The 26048-nt window shown below is 45.4% G+C and overlaps 1 protein-coding gene across 1 annotated transcript in view; it reads left to right on the top strand.

The window, feature by feature from the left end:
• LOC119437491 (sushi, von Willebrand factor type A, EGF and pentraxin domain-containing protein 1) overlaps positions 1–26048 on the top strand; it is a 256678-nt gene that overhangs the window by 85355 nt on the left and 145275 nt on the right. Inside the window, exons 11-14 of the mRNA XM_037704501.2 lie at positions 14415–14482; positions 16071–16239; positions 17184–17360; positions 24666–24854. Coding sequence (XP_037560429.1) covers positions 14415–14482; positions 16071–16239; positions 17184–17360; positions 24666–24854 — 603 coding nt within the window. The remainder of the gene's footprint in view (positions 1–14414; positions 14483–16070; positions 16240–17183; positions 17361–24665; positions 24855–26048) is intronic.

Genomic DNA, 26048 nt, shown 5'->3' on the forward strand with positions numbered 1-26048 from the left:
TTTTGGTCGGCGGTTCATGACAGCACGAAAAAATTTCGGGGAGGGGCTGAAGCCCCATCAGCCCCCGCCCTGGCTACGCGCCTGGACTGTAAGTGAACTCCTAAATATTTGCAAGTGGAAGCTGTCTCAACTGTTATGTCATTAATAGTGTATGTGGTTGGGATGCGGCAAGAATTTCTTGTGAAGGAGACGAACTTTGTCTTAGCCCCGATGAACACCAAGTGCTTATTGAATCGAGGTCAGTTTGTAAAGATTGGTTGTCGGTGTCACTTTTAATGGCTCGGTACACAACACAGTCGTCAACGAAGAGTCTAATTTAGGAAGATGCACAATTAGGTAAATCGTTAATAAATATTCGAAAGAGCAGGGGACCAAGCGCTCTCCCTTGGGGCACACCAGATGTGACTAGCCATTCAAGAGTTAGAACCATTAACAGAGGTGAATTGAACGCGAGATGAGAGGAAGTCTTTAATCCATGCTGAAACCTGAGGGTGAATATTGAGATATGGTGGGGGACCCGATCAAATGCCTTGGAAAAAACGGGAAACAAAGCGTAGACTTGAACCCCGGCGTCTATTAAAGTAAACAAGTCGTTAGTAAATCCAGCAAGCTGAGTGTCACAAGAAAATTCTTTGCGAAAACCGTGCTGATATTTAAATATGATTTTGTGATCTTCGAGATAATAAATGATCTGGTTTTGTATGACGTGTTCAAGGAGCTCGGAGAAGGTGCAAGTCAATGAAATGGGTCTATAGTTTAGAGGATCAGAGCGGATGCCCGATTTGAAAATTGGCATTACTTTAGCTACTCGCCAGTCGTGAGGGATTGAGTCAGATGTTAATGAATGAGAAAAAAGTGCAGATAGGACTTGAAAACTATTCTGAGATATGTTTTCAAGTATTTTGTAGTTAAAGCCGAGCGGGTCCGCACTTGTAGTATCTTTAAGGTTACTTAATAAAGAAAGAATACCATTATCACTTATGACTATAGAGGGCACGGAATAATCATGAAGTTAACTGAGAAGAAGAGAAGGGGTAATGGCTTCATCAGTGAAAACAGACGAAAAAGCGTTGTTAAAAAGTCACAGACCTGCGCGGCACACGCAGCACAGTCACAGCGTAAGCTGGTTGTGAGAGTAGCTCCAATTTCGGCACCACGCACAACAGGGTCTTCGCGGCAAAGTGTCTTCGCCTCGATTTTAACGAGAACAATCTGAACTGTCCGCCTGGCGTCGACGGCGAGCAGCGGCTTGTAATGCTCTCTGCACAGAAGTCTGCTGAGCCCGATGATGCCTGGTTGTAGCCGCGCACGTAGCTCTACGATTCGCTTCTTCAGCAGCGGTGCGTACCTTGCGAGGAGACGTCATAACGTGTACCGAAGAGGTACCCAGAATACGTGGCGCACATCTAACATCGGGATAGCGTTGATTGCGCGCCTCGTCTGAATCGCAACTCGTCGTCTGCGCCTCCGCGCGCGGTGGTTGCAGGTACTTTAACTAGATGGCGCCACCTTACTGGCGGAGGCTCGGGTCGTCTGCGCCTGCGCGCCTGCCTATAGGGCGCGTTTAAAGGGAATATTTCTGCTGCATGATAGAAAGCGCTTGCGTGGCTTAGTTGTAAAGTATCCGACTCCCACACAGCGGGCCTGGGCTCGATACCGGAGGCGAGCGGGTACTTTTTTTGCATTTCCGGCGATAGCGGTTACGGCCAAACGCCGGAGGCGGTATCATCGCGAACCGAAACGGCTATGGGAATGAGCCCATTACAGCTTACGCTGTAAAGGAGTTGAGCAGAATGGGAATCGTCCAGCTGATCACCATTAGAATTTGTTAAGGATGAATCAGGACGTGAATGTGGGTTGATTACGCTCCAAAATCTTCGGGAGTTATTAGATATCATCGTGGGTAAGACGTCTCTGTAAAACTGGCACCGGGTGGCTTTAAGCATTCTTTGGTAATCCTTGTGGCTTTTTCTGTAGGTTTCCGATGTAGTTAATAGGTTGGTAGCAAGTGCCTGCCTATACAAACGCTTTTTATTTTTATTGGCTCTTAGTAGCCGCTCACTGAACCGAGGCGCTTTTTTACTGCACCTAATGGTGATAACCCGTATGAATCTTGAAATGAGGTTAATTAGGGTAGTTTTGAACAGCGTCCAGTTCTGTTCAATGGAACGGAAGGGGGATTCAGCTAAGAACCACTCAGAAAAAGAGGTTAATTAGAGATTCATCTGGTCAAAATTAGCTCTGTTATAACACCTGATCAGCTTGGAGGTGCTTTTCTTGTCCAGAGTACGGTGATTCATGCACCAAGTAATGATGCCATGGTCAGAAAGATCACTAAGTTGAAATACTTTAGGAAGAGCATCGGGATTATTGTTTGGAATCAAGTCGAGCATGTTGGCAGTGGTATATACCTGCGGATCGCGTGGGCTTTGTAATGAGCTGATGTAGGTGAAAATTTATACAAGTCTGCAGAAAAGCGCGTGCATCCTTATCACTTGCTGAGACAGAGTGATACTTGCGAAATTAAAATTACCAAAAATAATTAGGACAGAATTTTGAAAACGCGTACACACATCGGTTGATTGCCGACAAAATTCGTCAGCAAACCCATCGTACAGGTCTGGTGGATGGTACAACACACCGGTACTAGTATTTGTAGCATTTAACTTTAATGAGATGAATACACATTCCAGAAAAGAAGAAACAACAGCTGGTACAGTAATCAGTTCTTGCTTAATCGCAATATGGACGCTACCTCCTCTTCTCTCACATCGAAAAAAAAAGTTGCAGTGGCTTAGCTCGGCTATGCCAGGATATACGTAGCGTTAGCAAAGGTTCAGCTGATTATTCTTAGCTTTCCTGGTTGTCTCCTACGCTCAACCGCTAATTTCCAGGCAACTACTTCGGGATCCGATGAGTCAAGCTTCTCCGTTCTTCTGCGCTGTTGAGCAGCATTTGCGCTCTCCTTCTCCATGGCTATACCACACTGGCAAACGCCAGTCAGAAGCGCAGCGGCTCCAGCGCAGTGTCAGACGGCGACTGCACAGCGAGCGCGCGCCGGCGCCAGTGCGTCTACCACGGCTACGACGTCACTCCTCTGGAATGCGCAGACCGGCGGCGGTGAGTCGCGCGCGGCGGCGGCGGAGTGCGCGAGAGGTGCCGGCTCCGGTGGCTCCGGTGCGCAAGCCGTGTGACATCACTGATCCTTGCGCATGCGCAGCACGGCTCTTGATGTGCCGCGCGAAACGGGCTTGGCTAGGCCAGTGTAGCTAACGCAACAAAAATTAAAACCTGATTCGCATGAAAGGATGCTATCGTCAGCAATATAATTATTTAGCCACGTTTCGGTCAGCGCTACTATCGAGGCTCCAGAGGAGTCGATACGTGAGGAGAGGGCAACACTTTCTCGCCGTAACGCTTCTGGCGTTAGCATATAGGAAGCGCATGTTATCTAAACACTTCGGTCCCGACAACGATGGTAGTGCACCATCGGAAGCATCATGATGACTTGAATAGCGTCATTCAGTAGAAGGCTCAGATACACGCACAGCCCGATTTCCAGTGGTGTCCCAGAGATAAAGATCATTGTTCAAGCGAAGTTTATTGAACGAAAGACGAGTGCGGTCCCCCTCCTTCTTTATCGTTTTAGAAAACTGTCACAGTCCACGGCGTTTAAGACGAACGGCCTCAGAGTAATCACGTGATATACTTAAATTGGTCTTCTTAAGTTTGTAGCCAAGACTAAGGACGGATTCGACTTCTTTTTTATTATAAAATTTGGCAAAGATGGGTCGCTCCTTGTATGTCGAATAACGCCTCAGGCGGTGAGCTCTGGCAAAGCAGGTAACAGTAATGCCAAGCTTTAGTTCTCAAAATTCCCTTACATGCCGCTCTGAACCTTCCGAAGGCTCTGCTGCATCGCTGTCATTAATGTCAATAAACAACACGTTCGACCGCCTTTAGCGATTTTCCAGGTCGTCCACCTTGTTTTTAATTTTAGAGATGCCAGTATTCTAATTTGAAATCGGCTGTTTAAAAGGTAGTGTTTCAATTTTGGATTGCAATTCCAAAGTGTTCGCCATTTTATGTCACGCTGAGATTACGTACCCAAAAGAGGAGCGATGCGCAACATAGGAAGTACTCCCTTTCTGTAAATGATACCTTGTTAAAATCGTACTAGCCTATCCTGAGGTGCAGGCCGACAACAATCAGTCATAAAATGCACTTTTGTGAGGCAAGCAATGCAGAGGCAGACAAAATGACCACGTTTCGATACCTTATCTGCGCGCGCCTACCATCGTGTCGTGGTGCCTTTTCTTGACCTCGTCCTATTAGTGGGATACGTAGGTGGTGCGACAGTGCTGCAGTAGTTTGGACCACTTCCCATTTCCTTCCGGCGGAGGAAGAATAGTCCAGAGTGGAAGTGTCGTTTAAAAATCATAATAAAGACGTTCCCAAACTGGAAGATCCTCTTTGTGCTGGTTACAGAAGTTGGCAAATGCTATTTTTTCACTGCTGACCTTAAGTTCCGGCAGTGCTACAAAGTAGTGTCAAACCCTTATAAAAATTTCTATCAACATTTTTTAGACCGTCTTTTGACTATTGTTACTAGAACCTACCAATAGTCAATAGAAATCCTTTCAACGGTCTTTCGGCTTCCTAACAACTCCCTAGTAACACCCCAGAAGCGATTGGCCACCAACATTATTTAGAAACATGTTCATAGGTTGTCTGTAAATTTCCTACTAACTGTCTAGAAACACGTTTCTTTAGACCTCCTATTAACGTTCATTAAATTGAAGCATGTTCATAGGCTTGCTGCAAACGTCCTATTAACAATTTACTAGCGCTTTCTTTAGACACCCTAGTAACATTGTTCTAACAATTGGCCATCTACATTGAGTAGAAACATGCTTGTAGACTTTGTCAACAACCTACCAGCTTTCTCCTGACAGATTTTTAGGCCTCATTATGACTGTGAATTATTTCAAACCTCCTACCAAAATGTTCCCTTTAGACAATCTAGAAACATTGTCCACAGTTGGTCACAGTATGTGAATAAAAACATTTTCAACGCTGCTTATAAATTCATAATTTATAACTTTCGATAACCCAGTACACCAGCATACCACCCTATAATGCTCAGAGCCGCAACTATTCATTTCATTTGTTGGACGCAATTAACGTCTGCCACCTTAAGTATATGTTTACGGGATCTTACTGGAGTATTCATAAATTATCTAAGCTCTTGACGCGCTGTGCAGCTGAAGCTACAGGTTGCGAAAGCCTAAAGGAGCTACTGAAAATAAAGATCTGACAAATTGGAAGCGTTGCGAAGATTGCATCACACATTTATTACATTATTCAATCAATCAAGCGTGGGAACCGCAGAAATGAGACTGTAGTCATGCGAAGCAGCTTCAGCATTCTGGGCGTTAGTTGTAGTTGCACCTTAGCTATAATGGAAATGTATCTTTTTGTGAGCTTGTTGCTGTGAGATCCTCGGCGTTGTATCCTTAAAAAAAAAAGAAGTGAGTAGCAGTTAGCTGTGCATTACCGTCCGATACTCAGATGTGTGCTTTAAACAAGCAAGACGCAAAAAAAGCCACAATGATTTAAGCTGGCAGGCGGTAAACTATAAGCTAAATATTTCACGACCTCTCATCCTATACAGCCTGAGCAAAGAATTAGTTCATGATCATACATTATTTACCACAAATTAAGTCATCGCGACCTCTGTCAAAACCTCGTGTTTGTACGCTTCGCGTTTATAGCCACTTCAAGCGAACCGCATGACGCGCAATAGCTCAAGTTTGTAAAAAGATCGTTTTTAAAACATTTCACGTCATTGCATTTCCCGCTCGTAAGAACAACCTGCCAAAATTCTGTATAAGAAACTCAAATAAAACAAATATGTTTATGAAAAATGATGGAAAAGCACATACCTTTTATTATAATTTGGAGACAGAACTTCGGCGCAGTGCTGTCTTGAAAAGCTGGCAAAGAAGTTGCAGAAACGTTCACATCACGGAACGAAGAAAACACCGTCGCCTTCGGCTAGTTGGCTATTTCCGTCACAAATTACGCATCCACGTGTGCCTGGAAGTCCTCTTGTATTGATGAATCAGCCACAACACAGCATAAGCACAAACAGCAGCAAAAATAGCTAAAAACTTATACAAAACACGACCAAACACCCCTACATCGCACCGACCGTACCACGCCAGCGGGACAAAGGAAGTGGTATCGATGCCGATGGTCTCCTCTTTGGCTCGACTCGGACCACGTGCAAGTTTGTACGCATGCGTGAGAGAGGCTTGTAACATTCTTTCCTTCCACCAGCTCGCCTTGACCACCGCCAAACCGTGCGCAGCCCCCTTCCTTGCGAGGGTTGAATGACACCTGGAATTCCCCTCGGTGATTAGGTGTGACGGGCCTTTGTGCGCGCATCCCCTTCATGGGGTAGCGCACTTAGAGGGAGGAAGGTACCTTATGGCCGAGGTCGAAAAAGAACCTTACAAACAGCCGGCTTAATTTTGTGATGCCGTTAGGGGCTGTATAATCTTATTTTTCGAGAGAACTATTGTTAGGAATGCGGAAGCGAGAGACAACACAAAGGTTAATTCGCTCGCTGCTGCTGCCGTGCTTGCTCACTCGAGCGTTCGGACAGCGAGATTCCGCGGTCATCGAGCGAGATGTGTTTGTGTTTACCTGTGCGCGCGTGACACCGTGCTTGTTAATTTACCGAGTCAGCGAATTACTGCAAGTTTATACGGTCGATAAAACTAATATTCTTACTTCGTATAGCTGCCTAGTAATTTGCTATCGCAATCGATGCTTAGCCTTTCGGGCGAAACTGTGACTTTTTTAAATGGCATATTTCCTGAAACTTTTCACAGCAGTACCGTAAGAACCCACATAATGATGCGTGGATTTCCTCCCAAATTTCCACCCGTACTTTATGCGGATCCAAACTAAACTTTCAGCCAAAAATCCCGGAGTGGCGCCAACCGGACGGCTAAAGCTTGACTCACGAGCCAGTCTGTGCGAATGGATTGCCAAAGCGTGGTCGAGCATCCGGAAGGACCTTGTGTGTCGCGTTATCAAAAAGAGTGGCATTTAGAACGCGCTCGACGGCAAGATGACCATTTCTGGTAAAAGAAGACGAGGATGATTGAAGTGTGAAGACCAATGTAATGAAATGTTTTCGCCAAGTTTTCATCACCCCTATTATACGCGGATGAAACCTTTTTTAACAGCGAAGCTGTTTAAGCTATCCGAAACTCCGTTAGTCGTCCGCGAAAAACTGCGCCGAGCTATAACGTCACCTCGCGTTGCCTAGTAACCGCCAGCGCAGGTGCGCGCTCGCTTCGCCCGACACAGACACGGCTCCGCCAAGCTCCCGCCAGCTGCACGCTACTGCGCATGCGCCGTGACGTCATCTCGGCGCGTCTGCGCTCGCCGCCCGTACAGTGTGCATAGCTTTCGCCCCACTTCCCCTATGACTTAGCCACCAGCTGCGCACTACAACGCATGCGCCGCGAGTCAGACGTGACGTCGTGGCCAACTGTGCATGCGTTACTTCGTTCCGTATGAAAGCCAGTGCGCGGCGGCGGCGCGCCAGACGTAGATATGGGGAGACCAAGGAAGGTTCGCACTGCCTAGGAAGAAGCCGCTTACCAAGAATCGCGGCGCGCTGCTAAGCGAGACTGCCAGCGTTGACGCCGATTGGACCCATCACGGTTAGCCGAAGAAGCCGCTGCAAAACGACGACGGCGAGCCGGAGACCCCGAGTACGTCCAGCGGGAGAATGCTAGGGAACGGGAAGTACAGCGTCGGCTCCGAGAAGATCCCGACGTGAGAGAAGCCGAGAAGGAACGATACCGATCAGTTCCACTGTGTCTTTAGCCTTGCGCCACTTGTGTAAGCTACCCCGATTTTTTCCCGCTTTTCGCTATCTCCAAATCTCGCCTCGTACTGTATGCGGGTCCGTATAATTGGCGGGATGTTACGGTATTTATATTCAAAGTACTCTCCCAGAGACGCAATGCACATGTCCCAACACTTCATGCGTCGTTCAAAACTGGTGACCCTCAATGCTTCCGTCTTTTTCCTCTTTACGTCCTCCGCATCTTGGAAATGCTTTCTTTTGAGCTGTCGTTTGAGCCTTGGAGATAGGAAGCTGTCAGGAGGCAAGATCCAGGGAGCAGGGAGGGCGAGGTATCATTGTCATCTCATGTTTTGTCAGGAAGTGCCGAACGCGCAGTGATGTGCGGGCGAGAGCGTTCTCGCGGTGCACAAGTCACTGCGGCCCTAGTTCGAAAATGTGCTTCGCCCGAAAATGCTTCGTCCGAAAGGCGTAGCATTGATTGCGACAGCAAATTATTAGACAGCTAGGTTAATAGCTGTATCAGCTGTATAAACTGCTGTAAATGTTCGTTTGCTGAGTAAATTAACAAGCACGATGTAATGCGCGTTCAGGCAAACGTGAACGCATATTACTCAATGACAGCGGATACTTGTGAGAACGCTGGCGTTCTCACAACAGGTATCCGCTGCAGCCGCTCCAGGAAGAGCTGCAGCAGCGGCGACTGAATTTCCCTCCATGCTGCCTTTCGCTTCGATGCGAACTAGGCGTGGGAGAATACAGCGCACACTAAGCCATCAGGTATCTCGCAGCGCCTAGCTTTCGAACCCGCTACAAAGTACCTCCAAGATAGGGCGCGCCCGAGCCATTAGTGCCGCAGTCGGAGTAGGAAAGAAATAACCTGCACCCCCCCCCCTCCCCTTTATTGCGCGCGAAAAGACGCCGCCACTCAAGCGACCATCCTTCTCGCTTCACCCTCGCGCACTTTCCTTCACACCTATAGCATATCATACGGCGCGCGACCGCGATCTTATCGCGCTTGGACTTTATCAGAACCTCCCGGCGTCCCCAACAGCGTCGGCAACGACAACTGCGCAAATTCAGCTGGAGAGTCCATATAAAATATCTTCGTACTTTTGGGTGCCCCCTCGCACAATGAAGCCTGATTATCATTGCTAGAACTTGATTGTTCTCGAACCGTCATAACTATATTTCTGCTACGTTGTTGGAAAGGTATGGCTTTTTAAAGGTACACAGTTTAACTTTCTCGTGCGAGAAAATTTAAATAAAGGTTAGTGTGACTGGTTTAGATAATTTCCCGTTGGGCGTAAATGCTACGTTCACTGCAGTGAAAGTTACGGGACGTATTCACAGGTTTCGGCGGGGCAAGGCATCATGGAACCTTTGCGCATTATATGGTCGCTAACAAGGCACAAGGCATCATGTAATTTTAATGCGAGAGCATAACTTGGCTCATTGTGCGACCCCGCCGTCACCAGAAAGCCGTGGCAGAAAAACAGCACACAAATTATGTCATCTTCATCTAACTAAAAAAGTCACAGTTTCGCCTGAAAGGCGAAGCATTGATTGCGATAGCAAATTAGTATACAGCTATACGAAGTAAGGATAGTAGTATTATCAGCCGTGTAAAGTTGTAAGCATTCGCTTACTAACTAAATTAACAAGCGTGGTGTCACGCGCGGACGAGAAAACATGAACACATCATTCACTCCATGACCACGCACACTCGCTGTCAAAACGCTGGAGTGAGGAAGCGCGGCGGCAGCAGCGAGTTAATTGGCCTTCGTGCTGCCTCTCGCTTCAACGCCAACTAAGCAGCGAAAACACAGCGCACAGGAAGCTGTCAGCACTCGGTGCACTGTGCTCCCATCGCAGATCGCTTTCAAGATAGGGCCAGCGCGGCCGCGCCATACGCAACCGCCGCCGGAGTAGGGCGCCCCCCCTTCCCCCCTCCCGGAGTTTTGCACGCGATAGAGGAAGACGGCGCGCTACCTCCCTGCTTTCCTCCCTTGCGTGCACGGGGTGGAGCCACCAAAGTGGGCTCACCTTCGCACACTTTCACTCGGGTATACAGCATACGGCGCGTGGCGACGATGTTATCGCACTTGGACTTGGTACGGAACATCACGGCGACGCCGATGGCGGCGACGGCGGAAATGCGCCTGCAGTGTCCATGTAATTGCTATCGCAAAAAAAAGGAATGCAAACAGCATTTATGTTCATATTTCATTAGTGCCACAGTTCGTTTATATACAGCTACGTGAAACTTATAATTCTTCCGTTGGGCTTTAATGCTACGGTCACCGCAGTGAAAGTTACGGGGCGTATTCACAGGTTGCGGCGGGGCAAGGCATCATGGAACCTTTACGCAGTAGTCCATAACACGGCACAAGGCGTCATGTAATTTTTTAGGTCGTTTGCATAAAAACAGAGTGCTAAGCTGCAACCCATTGGCCATCGGATGCAAATAGGAAGGACGCTTCGTGCTAATTGTGAAGATAGCCATCAAATGGGTACGCGAGATAAGTAGTTGCATCGTATTTCTTACAAGTATGCGAGAGTCGTCAGTGTCGACCATGATTCTTCAAACTTTCTGTCTATCTTCTTCAAACGCGTCAGAGACAAATATTCAGCGACAAGAGAAGGAAAAATTATCTTCCCAACCTCGCACATCCCCTCAGTGGCGCCAGTGTTTTACCTCTTCCGTAAGTGCACAGGTTTTGATTAACCGGTGCAGGCCTCGACCGAAGTCTGTTCATATCTGTGAAGCCGGCTGCATTTAAAGACCGGCTTTAGCGTGAGGTCGAGGCAGTATATGTCAGGTCACGTGTTCTATATTTCTAAGGTACGCGCACTTGCATTATAATCATCACACATGCACATTTCTGCACCGTGTGCCTGTAAAGCTTTCTTTCAGTTTCTGTATATTGACCTCGTAACCATTACCCATGTTTTAGTTTATTATTTGTCGTCATAACACACTCACATTACCATTGCCTTATTTCATCTGGCACGACTCATTACAGGACGTATTGTGTGGTTGGAACTCCCTCTGTCTGTTTTTTTTTTCTTCTTTATTTCAAAGCTCAACGTATAGTAAAAGAAGCTTGATGTGTTTGCCGTTGGAAAGAAGGTTACCAATGCGTAACCTTCTTGGCGCTTGGAGATCCCACCTAATAATGAAAAAGAAGGAAGCCTTTGCTGGTCTTAATCATACTGTATTTCTTAGCGCAAATACTGGCTATAATAAGAAGAGCAGAAAGAGCTGACCGCCGCAGTGGAAATATAGAAGCGTATAGAAATTCGCAGCAAGTCCACTCAGTCATGCGAAGACGACTACAAAAATTAGGGGAAAAAACGATGGCGTGAATATTGCAATACGTTGTCTCCCCTGACGCCAGTTCCTCGAATATGGATGACTATTCGTGTATTAAGCGGCCCTGTTGTTCAAACACAACCATTTCGTGCTCTCTCAATAGCCAAGGATACTTCAGATTTAGAGATTGCTGAAGAATTCTGCGAGATTATAACTAGAACAAGCGTTTCTATTACTTCTCCTGAGTTTCAATATTCAGTTAAAATGGCAAAACAAAAAATTTTTGCGTGTTTTCAGTCACAGCATGTACAATTAGACTATGAATTCTCTATGATTGAGCTAAAATGTGCACTTGCGTCTTGTAAGACAAAGACTGCTGCAGGTCCAGATTCCATTACATACAGTATGTTGCAAAACATGGGACCTAATGGTCGATTGGAACTTTTGGAGTTACTGAATGACTTGTGGAAAAAGGAGTATGTCCCTGACTCTTGGAAAACAGCACGTGTGATACCTATATTGAAGCCTGGTAAAACTCCTCTATCTCTTGAGTCTTTTTGTCCTGTGAGCCTGACGAGCTGTCTATGCAAGGTCATAGAGAAAATGATTGACACTAGGCTGCAGTGGTGGTGTGAGCAAACAGAAGTACTTCCAGATCACATGACAGGATTTCGAAGGCGGCGATGCACCATTGATGCAATTTTGGATATCGTCACCTATGTTCAACATGAACGAGCTAAGGGAAATGTCACAATAGCGGTTTTTTAGACATTAAGCGAGCCATCGACACAGTCAGTCATGCTCATATATTGTGTGGTCTGCTAGAACTGGGAGTCTCTGGAAGGGCGCTACGGTGGATATCCGACTTCTTGAATGGCAGATCAATATTTATTCAAACAAGCGAAGGAAAAAGTTCCTCTCATAATCTTATTCAAGGAGTCCCACAAGGCAGTGTCTTAAGCCCGTTTCTCTTTAATTGTGTAATGGCGGATTTACCACGGAGACTTCCACCTGCACTACACTACTCTATATAAGCGGATGATGTTTGTATTTGGGCCTCTGGTTCATGTGCTAGCCTTGTTCAATCAACTTTCCAGGAAGGCCTAAACGTTGTGGACAAATTCTTAAACGAAAGAGGAATGGAGCTGTCTTACAGTAAGACGGCTGTGCTACCCTTTACCAGAGGATGCCTAAAAGACTTTCAGCTGTGCCTTCAGGGGCAACGTTTAGACATAGTAAAACAACACAAATTTCTGGGGGTTATACTAGACAGACAACTTTCTTGGAATGTTCAAATTAAAGCACTCGAAGAACAAATAAACTCAATAATAAATGTTCTTCGCCTCGTAACAGGCACGGCATCCTGTCGACAACCTGTCGACACTACTTTCGCGTTTCAGTGCAGCACAAAAGGCACCCACTAGCAATTACACTTATTGAGAGAGACAGGTCGAACATCAATACTGTGATTCAGGTGCAAAAAAATCTACTACCACACAACGAATTGTGGATCTCAGATATTTCCTACCCTCCATGGCGTCTTGTCGCCCCAAAAATTGAACTTTCGGTTGACGGAATTATTCGCAAACGAGACATGTTTATGCTAGCAGCCCAACAACTAGCGCTGTACCAGATATACTTTCGGTACCCTGGATATATTCAAGCGTATACAGACGGTTCTTGTCAATTAAGTTCTTCTACAGCTGCCTTTGTCATTCCAGAATGGAATCGAATACAGACGTTTAAACTGTCTCACCCGACATCATCAACTACAGCAGAGCTTTTTGCAATATTGTCTTTGTTACGATACATAAATTCAACGCAAAAAGGGAACCAGTGGGTCATCCTTTGTGACTCACAAGTAGCTTTGTCGTCACTTCGTGGTGGCATCAGCGATTCCCAAAACATGGCGTTAGTTTATGAGACACTAAAGGAGCTCACAAAGGCAAGTCAAAAAAACCTCGCACAATAATGTTCCAATGGATACCTGGCCACTGCAATATCCCTGGGAATGTTGCAGCAGACATGGCTGCTAGACAAGCGCATATTAATACCGCGACATACGGTCTCCCTCTAACGCAAGGAGAATTGCGGCACATACTAAGACAGATCTCAGTCCGTGGTTGCAAAGCGACATGGTTTGATCAGAACTCGAAGTCTTCAGATTTATTTCACATTGACCATGCGCTTCAATTCAAAATCCCGTCCACATTGAATACAACCAGAGCCTTTGAAACACTCATTCACCATCTGCGGCTCGGTACCGCGTACACAAAACATTTTCTACAAAACATTTCAAGAGCTGATAGTCCGGAATGTACTTGTGGCCGCGCGGATGAGGATGTGCAGCATCTTCTGTTAGAATGTCCGCGACACGACACACACAGACAACGTTTAGCACGTGATTTAGAAACATTAGACCGCTGGCCCTTCAGCCTCAGGAAGGTATTAGGTCCTTGACCAACATATTCGTTGCAAAGACGAGAGTTAATGGCCCTCCAAAGATTTCTAGAGGCGAGCAATATTCTCGAAAACTATTGGAAAGGGTGTTTATCTGTGATAAACTCACTCTATGGTCAATTCGACACCTGGGTTCATGTACTTTCATTTGAATCGAATCCATGCTATCTTATGTGCCGTGATTTTAGTATAGCCTACGTGACCGGACTTTGTGTTTACTTTATTGCACCTATGTGACTGAACTTTGTGTGCCGTTTTTCTGAGTGGACTTTCAGTTTTAGTGTGGCATTAGTGTACTTATGTGACTGGATTTTGTGTTTAACTTAATGCGCCTTTGTGACTGAACTTTGTGTTACTGTGTTTCTGAGTTGACTTTCAGTATTACTGTGGTATTAGTGTACTTATGTGACTGGACTTTGTGTTATTGTGATTTGGAGTTGACATTTAGTTTTAATGCGCGTAGGTTAATTCTTTTTTTTCTTTCATACCTCTATGTGAAAAGGAGTAGCCGGCGCCAATTAAAGGCGTCAACATCTCTTAAATACCATATAATAAAAAAAAACTGGCTTAGTGAAGACGAATCAAAGCCATTTTGCCTACCGAGTAATGGCTTGCAAAGATGGTGGCTGGTGCGGTTTTGTGATTGCGTGAAATGGGATAGGGAATATATGACGCAAATAAGAAAAATGCAAATAACTATTTCTGAGTCGAATGAGAGCAACTGATGACACATGTCTCCTCATGTTCCAGGAAACTGCGTCGTACAGGCTGACCCCAGTGCTGCTGTGTTGCGCCGGTCTAACTGGTCAAATAAAATGGTAACACGCCTTTGCTTCCTTCGTATAGTGCTCCTTAAGACATTTTACGGCCATTGATGAACGAGAAAGTTGTCATATTTACTACAGGTGTCGGCTGTATTTGTTATTGGTCAAACATGTGTACATGGTTGCTCGTTTCTACTGTCCCGCAAATTTTAGTTCGGATAGTCAGTACATTTGATAATACATTTTTTTTAGAATATAAAGGTTGCCTACACGTTTTCGCGTGATCATCATGTTGGCGCCGCAAAAGGAGACGGCGAAACGCAGAAGAAAGAAAGAAAGAAAAGGCACGCAGGACAAACTTTGTCCTGCGTGTCTCTTTAGAACTGCATGTGTCGCCGTCTCCTTGTGTTGCCGTGATAATGAACAGCAGCCAAGCAGCGCAAGTTTAAACTTTTTTCGCGTGAGTACGTGAAGCTGCATGAGCGATCGTTTGCCAAACAGAGAGCTGAGTACTTTTGCATGCATACGTGTTTATTGCAACACAGCTTGGCCTTGTTTCCGAGGTAGTTTGCGAATGGTCCTAGAGGAAATGTACGCATTGCAATGGAAAAATTCCGAGTAAAGGTGAACGTTCCTAAGCGTGGATGCAAGCATTTGTTCCTTCTTTTATGCTCGAGCACTTTGCCCATTAATGAAAGAGGTGTAGTCCCAGCTTTATTTGAATTTTATGCTTGCAGTGTATCCCGAAAATATAAAATCACTGTGATCACAACACATCGACATTTATTACATTTTTCTGTTTGATATTACAATCATAAATCATAATACTAACCGCTTTAACGCTGCTTTATTCACAAATTGCAGGGCAAGTTTTCTTTGTTTCGAGCTATGTCAGGTGGCCATTGCAGGTGCCTTTAGCATGCTAGGGCAAGATTCCTAGCTTCGGATACCCTGCAAAGAGCTTCGTACTTGTAAGCATAACGTGTGAAAATGTTGCAGATGTCCTATAACGCAAAAAAAATGAACCAAGTTGGCATCCAACCAGATACACGATCTCTACAGAGTCTAATTGAGTTGTTCCTTCGGGTCAGACTTGTTGCTGAGTTTACGTTGAGCCAAGTGAGCGGCCGGCCTGGTACAATCAATCCACGTGCACCAGGTGGGACCGTGGGTTCACTGGCACGAAATGTGTGTGTAAATGAGGTTGAGCAGCAGAGTCACGTCACCGGTGGCAATGAAGAATGATTGTGCATGGATCATCCAAAATTGCTGCAGCGCATCGCAGTCTTGTATGCCCTTTCTCGCATGGCCTGTCTCGACACGAGACAGTACTGGCTCGCTATAGTGTCGCTAGAGCGGGTTATCTTTGGTAGCACTGGCTAGCTATACAGTTGTCGTATACGCTCCTATACCTTTGGAAAGATATACAGTGACTGCAGTTCACTTCACTTTAGTGTCACTGCTGTGACTGAGCTTGCACAAGCGCCGTATCTGAGGCTCTGTAGCACAGGTGGGCGCTGAGACCGATAAACCAGCGGGATAAATTTTTCTAGACGGAGCGTGAAACATAATGTATATTTGCGCGGTCTCTTGGGGGAACTTGCTCACATGTTTTTTGTCGGCTTCGCCTGCTTTTATCTAGGCCGAAGTGAAGCCTGGAACTGAAGTGACTGTACTGGACAGCAACCTATACGTCAAGTGCAAAGAAGGGTATGAGTTTATCGACACAAATTTTCGGCACAACCCTCAACCAAGATCACTCCGCTGCCAAGATGGCGCATGGTATCCACCGAGTCCTTGGTGCAAAGAAAGTAAGTATGTTCACTGTAAAGATTGCGCCTGTCTACCGCTAACGGAGAAAAAACTGCGACTATATATTACCACGTATACTGCCAGTACAATACTATTCGGCTAAGATAGGCGTGCTTCGGAAAAGCAACGAAGTTAACAAGCGGCGGACTTCAGGTTTGCTACCCTGTACGGGTTGGAGCAAACTGACCACGGGTTAGGAAGGCGGTAGGCCGAGAGGGGGGAAAACAGGAAGGTGTCCACATTACCGGCGTTCACGCACGCCAGTGGATCGCCAGAAGGGGAGTGATGCTTTAGAGAAAATATACATTGAGCAAGGTAATGCATGGCCTCTGAGATTGCGCATGCTGGCAGGTTTACACTTTTACGCATTGCACTTCTTACTGGGGAGCGCGCCGAGTGCCACGGCCGGAGCAATACCGGCCAGCACGCGCAATCTCAGAGGCCATTGTGAATGTTTCACATTTGCTGCCATGGCCACGAGTGGCGCTGGCTAACATTTGAAGGGCTATGTTCGACGTAGTACATGTATACGTAAGTACCCTAATAGTAGATGAAAGGTCAGCTTTGTTGACGCAACGCAGGATTGATGCGGAGGCTCTGAGTTTGGTTGCCACCGGTGTCAAAAGTTGTCGTTTCTTTCACTTTCATTTCCTTCTTCTTTTACAAAATTATGGATAATAACGCAACGTTATTATATTGGCACTTCACTTTCCCTATGTTTTTACTGCATCTACGCTTATATTTAACGCAGGTTCAGCCATTGCACTGCAGTACAGACTCATATACACGTGCACATGTGTAATGGGCTGATCGCATTTTGGGCGCTAGAAGATGAAACAGTCAGCTTTGTTTTTACTATAATATACGGGTCGTATAAAGTAATGTAAGAACACCTCGGGACGTACAAGTTACTACATCACGAGTTTCATCTTGTTTCTCGCAGAACCTTGCCGGGATTTGTATGTGAAAGGCGGGCAGCCTGAACTCTTGGAGGTGGCGCATAATGAGGTGGTGAATTTCACGTGCAAGCAGCATTACCAGCTGCAGAGGGCGCATAGCCTACCAGATCCCGTCTGCCGTTTTGGAAAAGTCCAGGGCACTCTGCCTTCTTGCGAACCAGGTAAGGAAAGTCTGTTTTTGGAAATTCACCATCACAACTACAGCATGTCTATGTTTCTATGCCTGTATGCTTACCACATTGATATTGCTGCGCTATACGGTGCCATACTTTGTCACAACCTGTCTGCTGCCTCAAAGGAGTCACGCACGCTCATGAAGCCGGGACACTGCATCTCGCGTCATAATTTGGTCGGCAATTCCTTCCGTAGGCACACGGGCCAAGCAGCAATGTTTTGGGACGTCGCGTTTTCCTCGTCGTCCTCGATTTCCACGGCTGATGACGACCGGGAGTCCTCCGTGCTTCTTGAAGCGGGGAGATTCGAAGATTTGGCTACTAAATATACACTGCCAATGTGCCAAAAGAAAGGAAGCAAGACGAGGATGGCAGAGAATTTGTGGGTGTGATGAAATTAGGTAATTTGCAGAGATAAAATGGAATGAAAAGTTTTTGACGTAATCGTTTGGCCAAATAACACGAAAACCCGTACGGGTACCGGTTAGAGTCCTGGACCAGGACGAATTTTTCTTAAACTACGAGGCTTTTCTTTCGAGGAACCCGTATGGGTTTCCTTTGTAGCAATTGCTTCGATTGGCTGGATGTCTCATTTTTCATTTAAAAACTTCTCTCCACCTAGGTGTTTCCGCTAAACTATTAAGTCAAAACACTTGCCTTTCCTTGGAGTTGTTGATAAATTCGACTTCGCCGTTCCATCTGCTAGCCGCCTGGTTAGCTCAGATAGTAGAGCGGTGGCTGCCCCGGAAAGGTGGTGGTCCCGGGTTCGAGTCCCGGACCAGGACGAATTTTTCTTCAAGTACGAGGCTTTTCTTTCCAGGAACCCGTATAAGTTTCCTTTGTAGCAATTGCTACGATTGGGTGGATGTCTCTTTTTCCATTTAATTACTTCTCTCCACCTAGGGGTTTCCGCTGAACTATTACGTGAAGTTGTGAATATATATCATATTATTAATCCTATTATTATATGAATATGGTGTATGCCTCACTCTCGCTTATTACTTGCTCAATACTTCAAAGGTTGGTGAACTAATTATCGGTAAATAATTACCTAAGCTGATACTTAAAGATACTTTGAGATTCTGAAGAGGACAGGGAACAATTTAGTAAGATGGCTGCATTCTCGTGACGCGCACGCAGATTTTTGAAGGCTTGGCACATGCTTGCTGGAATCATGCATATTAAGTCCGGTACAATACAGCTTAATAATATAAAAATTAGAAGCCCGCAGTCGGCACTGTCATAGGCGTTTAAGTATCTAAGGTTACAATGATGAAATCTCCCCTGACGGACTTGCTAGTCGAAAGCGACTTTCTAAATCAACATCAGCAGACCATATCTAACAGTAAATCGACTTAAGCCTCACCTGTCGCGAGCACAAAAACATATTTTGTAAGGTAAACCAGGACTCTGATGTTCAATTAACAGCAAATTCTTTACAAGTTTCCAAGAGCTCATAGTCCACCGAGCCGCTACCAAGACAAGCGCACTTCGTTCTTCTCTTCCTCCGTCCTTTCCGTAGCTTTTGCGTAACAATATATATGGTATAGGGAGCAGTGGAAAAATTGAAAAGTTGTTTGGGGACGAACTTAAACAAGAGTTTAATCATGGAAATAATAATACGGTATGGTACAGAGGCCGATTGATGTGCGGTTAAGATTACTTCGGATAACTCTGTTATGGTAATTTCTATAAAACTTGAAGTCGAACTTACCCGCCGTCGTGGCTTAGTGACTTTAGTATTGCGCTGCTAAGCACGAGGTCGCAGGATCAAATCCCGGCCACGGCAGCCGCATTTCGATAGAGGCGAAATGCAAAAACGCCTGTATACCGAACATTTAGTGCAGGTTAAAGAACACCAGGTGGTCAAAATTGAACCGGAGTCCTCCACAACGGTGTGCTTCACAACCAGTTCATGGTTTTGGCATGTAAGATCTTCGAATTTTTTTTTTTTGAAGCCTAACTAGTAAACCTCATTGGTCTAAGGCAAGGCGAATAAAAGCGTGTTCAAGTCCCTTCGCGATTATTTCTAGCCAATAAGCTACCTGTTTGGGGGACGTAGAATTTCGCTTCTCTTCTGTCGCCGTAATGGAGAAGCCGCGTTTGCGGGGGTATGAGCCATTCATTGTCTTACGTGATGGTTTGACGGACAGATTTAATTTCGAAGAGTTAAAGCGGAAATGGCGGGCGAATGCTGCTAACCACGCCGCCGAGCGAACTCAAGACATTGAACGCAAGCGACAACGGTGGACTGCGGGGCATACCGTCAGTGACGTCGTTCTCTCCGTCACAGCGCATCATGTGTGTAACCTCATAATTTAGAAATACTTTAATGAACCGTCGGGATTTAGCACGTGATAAACACCGGGTCCGCATGTTTCAGCTTCGCTGGTTAACCACCTTCATGGAGTGGAAGGGGCAATGAATTTCTTTTTTTTTTTTTTTTTTTTTTTTTACCGATAGCCTCTAGCAACTATAGTAAACCATTCCTTGCTTCCGTATCAAATTCACATCCATATCAACATGAAACACATTACCACTCAAAACAAAAAACGCAAGAGCTTAATTCCAGTCAAAAAAAGAAGTAAAAATTCACTTATTAAGGCGAAAGCCTTATATGCCTTATGGTGAGGTCGTCGTTTCAAGGCATTTCAAAACCGCGCGGTCGACACGAAATCGCCCTCTTAGGATATGAGGCGAGAATGCGCGCAAAACCGCGATTAAGTGTGGAAGAATAATTAAGCAGAGGACTGAAGTTATAGTGGGTATTCAGACGTGCGACGACTACAAGGACTACCGGAAAGATTTCTCGCTACCTAAAGATCTATGAGCGCACGTCTTTTGTCTGATTTCCACAAAAAAGAATGCAAGCAGTTTTTATGTTCGTCTTTCGCTAGTGCCACAGTTCGTTTATGTACAGCTGCGTAGAACTTATAATCCAACCAATTCGTCCGTGAATGACTGTGTTGGAGACTTTTCCACGCTGCATTTCTTCTATAATCACCGTTTCCTTGCTTCATTCCACCAAGAGGAATACTTGTTCGAACGCCTCTGCAACGAAATTACCTATATAACCAAGGATTCTGTATGTCACGGCGAAATTCCGATGTTTCACGTGTATTTTGAAAACTTCCATATAGGGAAGGCCATTACAACGAAGGAATTTTGTAGTTCCCGACGGCTGGTTATCACTGACCTGCGGCTGATTTGAGGGCACCGACGCCGCAACTGACCTCCCCAGCCGTCAGTGAACTACGGTGAACGTAGTCCTGCTGCACAGGGACCGGGAATCGCTGAACTTGTGCGCCGCTTATACGAGTTGACACAGCGGCGGATGTGAGAGCAGATGAATACATCGCGGTTCCGACAACGACGTGTTGTTCTGCTCGAAACCGACGAAACGGCGACATTGCCGAAGCCATCAAAGACGGGAAGGAGGCGAAGGTGGGTGGAGGTAGCAGGGATGAAGAGCCTTCAGACGAGGCGATAATCTTGACCAGAAGGCAGGCAATGGCGGCATTCGACGCTCGGCTGAGTGACGCAATCGCACCGCTCTCCTTTTAGGCCCAGATCATGCCGTGAACCTCGATCCCGGGCGAAGCGGTTATCTTCTTAATTCACTAACTACAAATCGAATTTACGTCACATATAGGTAAATAATTGTGGGAGTCATGGATCATATCCATGTCATCAATCAGGTAATCGAGAAATCTGCGGAGTACAATCAACCTCTCTATATGGCTTTCATAGATTATGAAAAGGCATTTGATGCAGTAGAGATACCAGCAGTCATAGAGGCATTGCGTAATCAAGGAGTACAGGAGGCATACGTGAATATCTTAGCAAACATCTACAAGGATTCCACAGCTACCTTGGTTCTCCACAAGAAAAGTAGAAAGTTACCTATCATGAAAGGGGTCAGGCAAGGAGACACAATCTCTCCAATGCTATTCACTGCATGCTTAGAAGAAGTATTCAAGCTCTAAGACTGGGAAGGCTTAGGAGTGAGGATCAACGGCGAATTTCTCAGCAACCTTCGGTTTGCAGATGACATTGTCCTATTCAGCGACAATGGGGATGAATTACAGCAAATGATTGAGGACCTTAACCGAGAAAGTGTAAGAGTGGGGTTGAAGATTAATATACAGAAGACAACAATGATGTTCAATAGGCTGGCAAGGGAACAAGAATTCAGGATCGCCAGTCAGCCTCTAGAGTCTGTAAAGGAGTACGTTTATCTAGGTCAATTACTCACAGGGGACCCTGATCACGAGAAAGAAATTTACAGAAGAATAAAATTGGGTTGGAGTGCATACGGCAGGAATTGCCAAATCCTGACTGGGAGCTTACCGCTGCTGTCGTTGAAAAGAAAAGTGTACAATCATTGCATTCTACCGGTGCTAACATATAGGGCAGAAACTTGGAGGTTAACAAAGAAGCTCGAGAACATGTTAAGGACCGCACAAAGAGCGATGGAACGAAAAATCTTAGGACTAACGTTAAGAGACAGGAAGAGAGCGGTGCGGATCAGAGAACAAACGCGGATAGCCGATATTCTCCGAAATGGAGCTGGGCAGGCCATGTAATGCGTAGGATGGATAACCGGTGGACCATTAGGGTTACAGAATGGATACCAAGAGAAGGGAAGCGCAGTCGAGGTCGGAAGAAAACCAGATGGGATGATGAAGTTAGGAAATTTGCAGGCGCAAGTTGGAACACGCTAGCGCAAGACAGGGGTAATTGGAGATCGCAGGGAGAGGCCTTCGTCCTCCAGTGGACATAAAAATATAGGATGATGATGATGATGATGATGATGATGATGATGATGATGATGATGATGATGATGATGATGATGATGATGATGATGATGATGATGATGATGATGGGTAAATAAGGGATGTGCCTATACAACTAATGTTAACTGCAGCAACAAAAAAGACTTGGAGAAAGAGTAAGAAGGCATCCTTTCTGCTTGTGTTAAGCTCGTAAAAACTACGCAAACAAAATACGTATAAAATAAACCACGCTAACGGATGCGGATTAAATGTGCGAGCTATGATTTATCGAAAACAAGGTGACCACGTCATTCTATTAGAAGAAGCTTAACTAGCCATCGCACTGTCAAAAAAAAAAAACTCTTCAGATGATGATGATGATAAGTGGTTCTTGAGGGAAAGGGAAAGGTTGGCGCTATCTTCTGCAGCCCTTGAGGGAGCACGGCTCAGCGCCAATTAGAAGAAGCTTAACTAGCCATCGCACTGTCAAAAAAAAAATTCTTCAGATGCCATCGACGATGATTGTCAATGTGAGGGAATAGCTGAACGCTTCTAGAAAGTTATTCGCTTTATTGAGATTCAAAATCAGAACTTTATTTCTAACAATTTGCTTGGGGTCCTTCAGGCGAAAAGCTGTTGCAAACAGCTTGAAAGTGTCTGAAGGCCCTTCGTGACAGCGCAACAGAGAGTACATATTATTCGGGTAAAACTCGAGAATTTGCAATTTTTGGACCCAGAACAAGAAATATGAAATTCGAGTTAAACCCGATATCTCCCCGAAGTTTAATCTTTCGTAAATGATAATATAGGAAACGTAGGTGTTACAAAACTAATGAACGCTGCCCACCTTCTGTGAGTTAGTGGTCAATACATATGATAATATTAATAGTTTAATGTGTGAATATGGTATATAACTCGTTGTGTTTAACACTCAAGCGAGAATGGCATATATTAAAATACAAGGTGTTCACCGTCTGCCGACGTCAAGTGAACGAAAGCTTGTAGCTTTTGCGTGTATTTTGGGTGTATTCGCGGGCTTCTTTCACGCTCGGAAAAACACTTTTATGTAGCACGTATTGAACAACCGAAAACTGTATCGGGAGTTTCTCATGTTGCTCTACAATTTTCTCATTGAGACTTTCACAATTAAGACAGCACTTCTCGAGTTAATTAATTACAATTACCTAATTAAATCTTAGTAATGAAAAAATTACTGGTGGCTACTCCACTGCACCAGGTTTTTTTCGAGTAACTGCAGATGCTCTTTTGTTTTATCTTTCTGCAACCGCAGTCTTTCTTTTATTTGACGGTCGTTCATTTACGGTACCTTGAGTGCCACTTCCCGTGCGAGGCCTCCTGAGGAAACCCTCCGCTACGGATACCTGCAAGGTTTTAAGGTACACTACTGCAGACAGACGTTCAGACTGTTCTTTAGGCTTGTATATACCTTATGGTGGCAGGACTTTTTATGGCGTTGCCTAGAAAAAAGTTGGGAATGCTCTTTCAATCAGTTTTGAATGGGCGCAATTATAAGGCAACAGGGGCTTTTTGGCTCTATAGGCTGATAAATCCAGCATGTGCCTTGGTCATACAATTGAAGCTGGATGTTTAGAGACTGCAGTGCTCATTTGGCGGGCGATTCAACCGTCAGTGTTAGTTGATTAAGCTAGGATTTCACTAAAATATTTTGACAGGTTATCTACCGTAGAGTGTGCCTCTAGATAAAAAAAAAGAAACTAAAAATCCTCGACTAATGTGAACACATTTTTTAAAAACACTAAAACCAGCCAATGCGTCTAAAAAGCATCTATTGTGGTGCGTTAAAAATATATCGCTAAGTAGAGGCGCCAAACACGAGTCAATAAACAACCCTTTTTTTTTGAATGAAAATACCATCATTTCATTCGGCATATGCAAAGTGAAGATAAAAGCGAAGCAAATCTCAGAAGCCCTGGACGGATAAACCAGCCGAGTTCTGAATTGCAACTATATCACTGGCACAGTACTGTATACGTCTCCAATCTGTCCTTGTGCGCTAGCGCTAAAATTTTACCAAGGACTACATCCTTCACATTTTCAGGCATTTCCTAACAGTGCATGTGTATTTATAGGGTAAGGATTTGGGCAAAGACTCATTATTTTATATCATAAAAATTGTGCCTCCTTATTAGTGCCTCGTCGATGGTGCGTTACTTTTAAAGAGCCTGCTATCTCAAAAGCGCAGCAAAGATTCAAAGCTCTAGAGCAACGATAAAAATAGAGTACACGAAAGCTGATATTTATTTTACGTAGCGGACATGTCTTACTCCAATGAATACAATATTTATCGACGCAAATAAACACTGTGTAGCTAGCAATGCTCGTCTGTCTGTCACGAGTCAGTTCAAGAAAATTATTCTAGAAACAAGACGCCGAAATGAAGATTGCACGCTCAGTGCAGTTAGCAACGAAGTGTTGAAGAGGCTTCAGCCGAAAGTTTAACTAACATCCTGTCCTTTCTGTGCCCTGTTCTATGCAGTTGGCTGTCGCTTCGAAGACCTTCTTAATCGTGTGACGGGCGGTAGGCCACGGCAAGGTCAGGATGTTTCACATGGCTCGTTTGCAGCTTACGAATGTGAAACGCCCCTCGAACTGGAGAATCCAGAAGGTCTGCGCTGCGATTTCGGAACGTGGACTGGCCTGCAGCCGCCGAAATGCGTTCCACCGAGTGAGTACAGAAGTCGGTCCGAATTTAGGCACATTTTTTTTTATTCTTGTGGTCTTGCTTTGAAAAGCTGATATTGGAAAGTTTGAGTGTCGGTGATTTAATAGCGCTTTTAACAATATACCATCAGTCCACTTTTTGTCTCCTTGAAGGAGGTGAGCTACATTCAACGAAACGGTGTGTGTATCGGTTCTTGCTTAGCACCACTGCTCAGTGACCTATGCCTGGCGTCGCGTGACAGGGCTCTTGTAAGCCGCTTGTCCAACAACAACAGTGAAAAGTGGATTACGATATGTTGATAAATTTATGCTGTTTTTTAAGGAGTACTCTAGATAACTTTTATACCACTGCTTCAGAGATTTTGACCATATTCAAGGAGTGTTTGCACCCTCTAACATATCTTGTCATTCGTAAGTGCTCTTTGCGATTGGCGGGTCGCCTTCAATAATATTATACCTGGCATCAGGATTCGCTGGAATTTGTTCTTACGAACAATTCTAGCCTAATTGTATTGTTATGTTGACGGTCCCAGTTTTTTAGACTTGCGAATTCGCCCCACAGCCATGCACATCTGTGGAAATATTCGCGGAGAGAAACAAACCGTTCGTTTTCTTTACCTCAGCTCACTCGAAACTTGTGAAAAGAGGCACTGTTCAGCGCCTCCTCTATAGACGAGGCAACCTAAAGTTTGCCCGCGCGGCTACTCCGAATACTCTCCTGGCGGAAGGACGGAAGTGTCGAAGGCCGTTGTTGGGCCAGCGCGCGCCCGTGTTCTCTACGGCGCGAGCGATCGTGCGCGTTCTTTTCGCGACGGCGAGCGCGACCTCGTCAACCAGGAAAGGTGGCACACAATACTGCTGTGTTGTTGATTGCCACAACAGTCTCGAGAGCTCGAAAGCCACCCGTGAAGTCCTACAGAATTCCGGGGAGGTGGTAAGAGAAGGACAGACGACAAGCGTGGATAACTGCAGTGCGCCGAGTCAAGTAAGTCACGTACTTTCTCATTCGCGTGCAATATCACGGCCTCTCGGTAAAAACGCAATAGTAATGTGCCTGCATTTAGCACATGACCGTTTGTTTAGACGTGTCGCGTAGTTGAATCGTACAGTGACATCCGCCGTGTTAGCTTAGCGGTAAATGCATACGTGATGCGCCGCTAAGCTCGACGACGCGAGCTCGATTCCCGGTCACGGTGGC

The sequence above is a fragment of the Dermacentor silvarum genome, chromosome 1 (genome assembly GCF_013339745.2).
Source record: "Dermacentor silvarum isolate Dsil-2018 chromosome 1, BIME_Dsil_1.4, whole genome shotgun sequence".
NCBI classification, from domain to species: Eukaryota; Metazoa; Arthropoda; class Arachnida; order Ixodida; family Ixodidae; genus Dermacentor; species Dermacentor silvarum.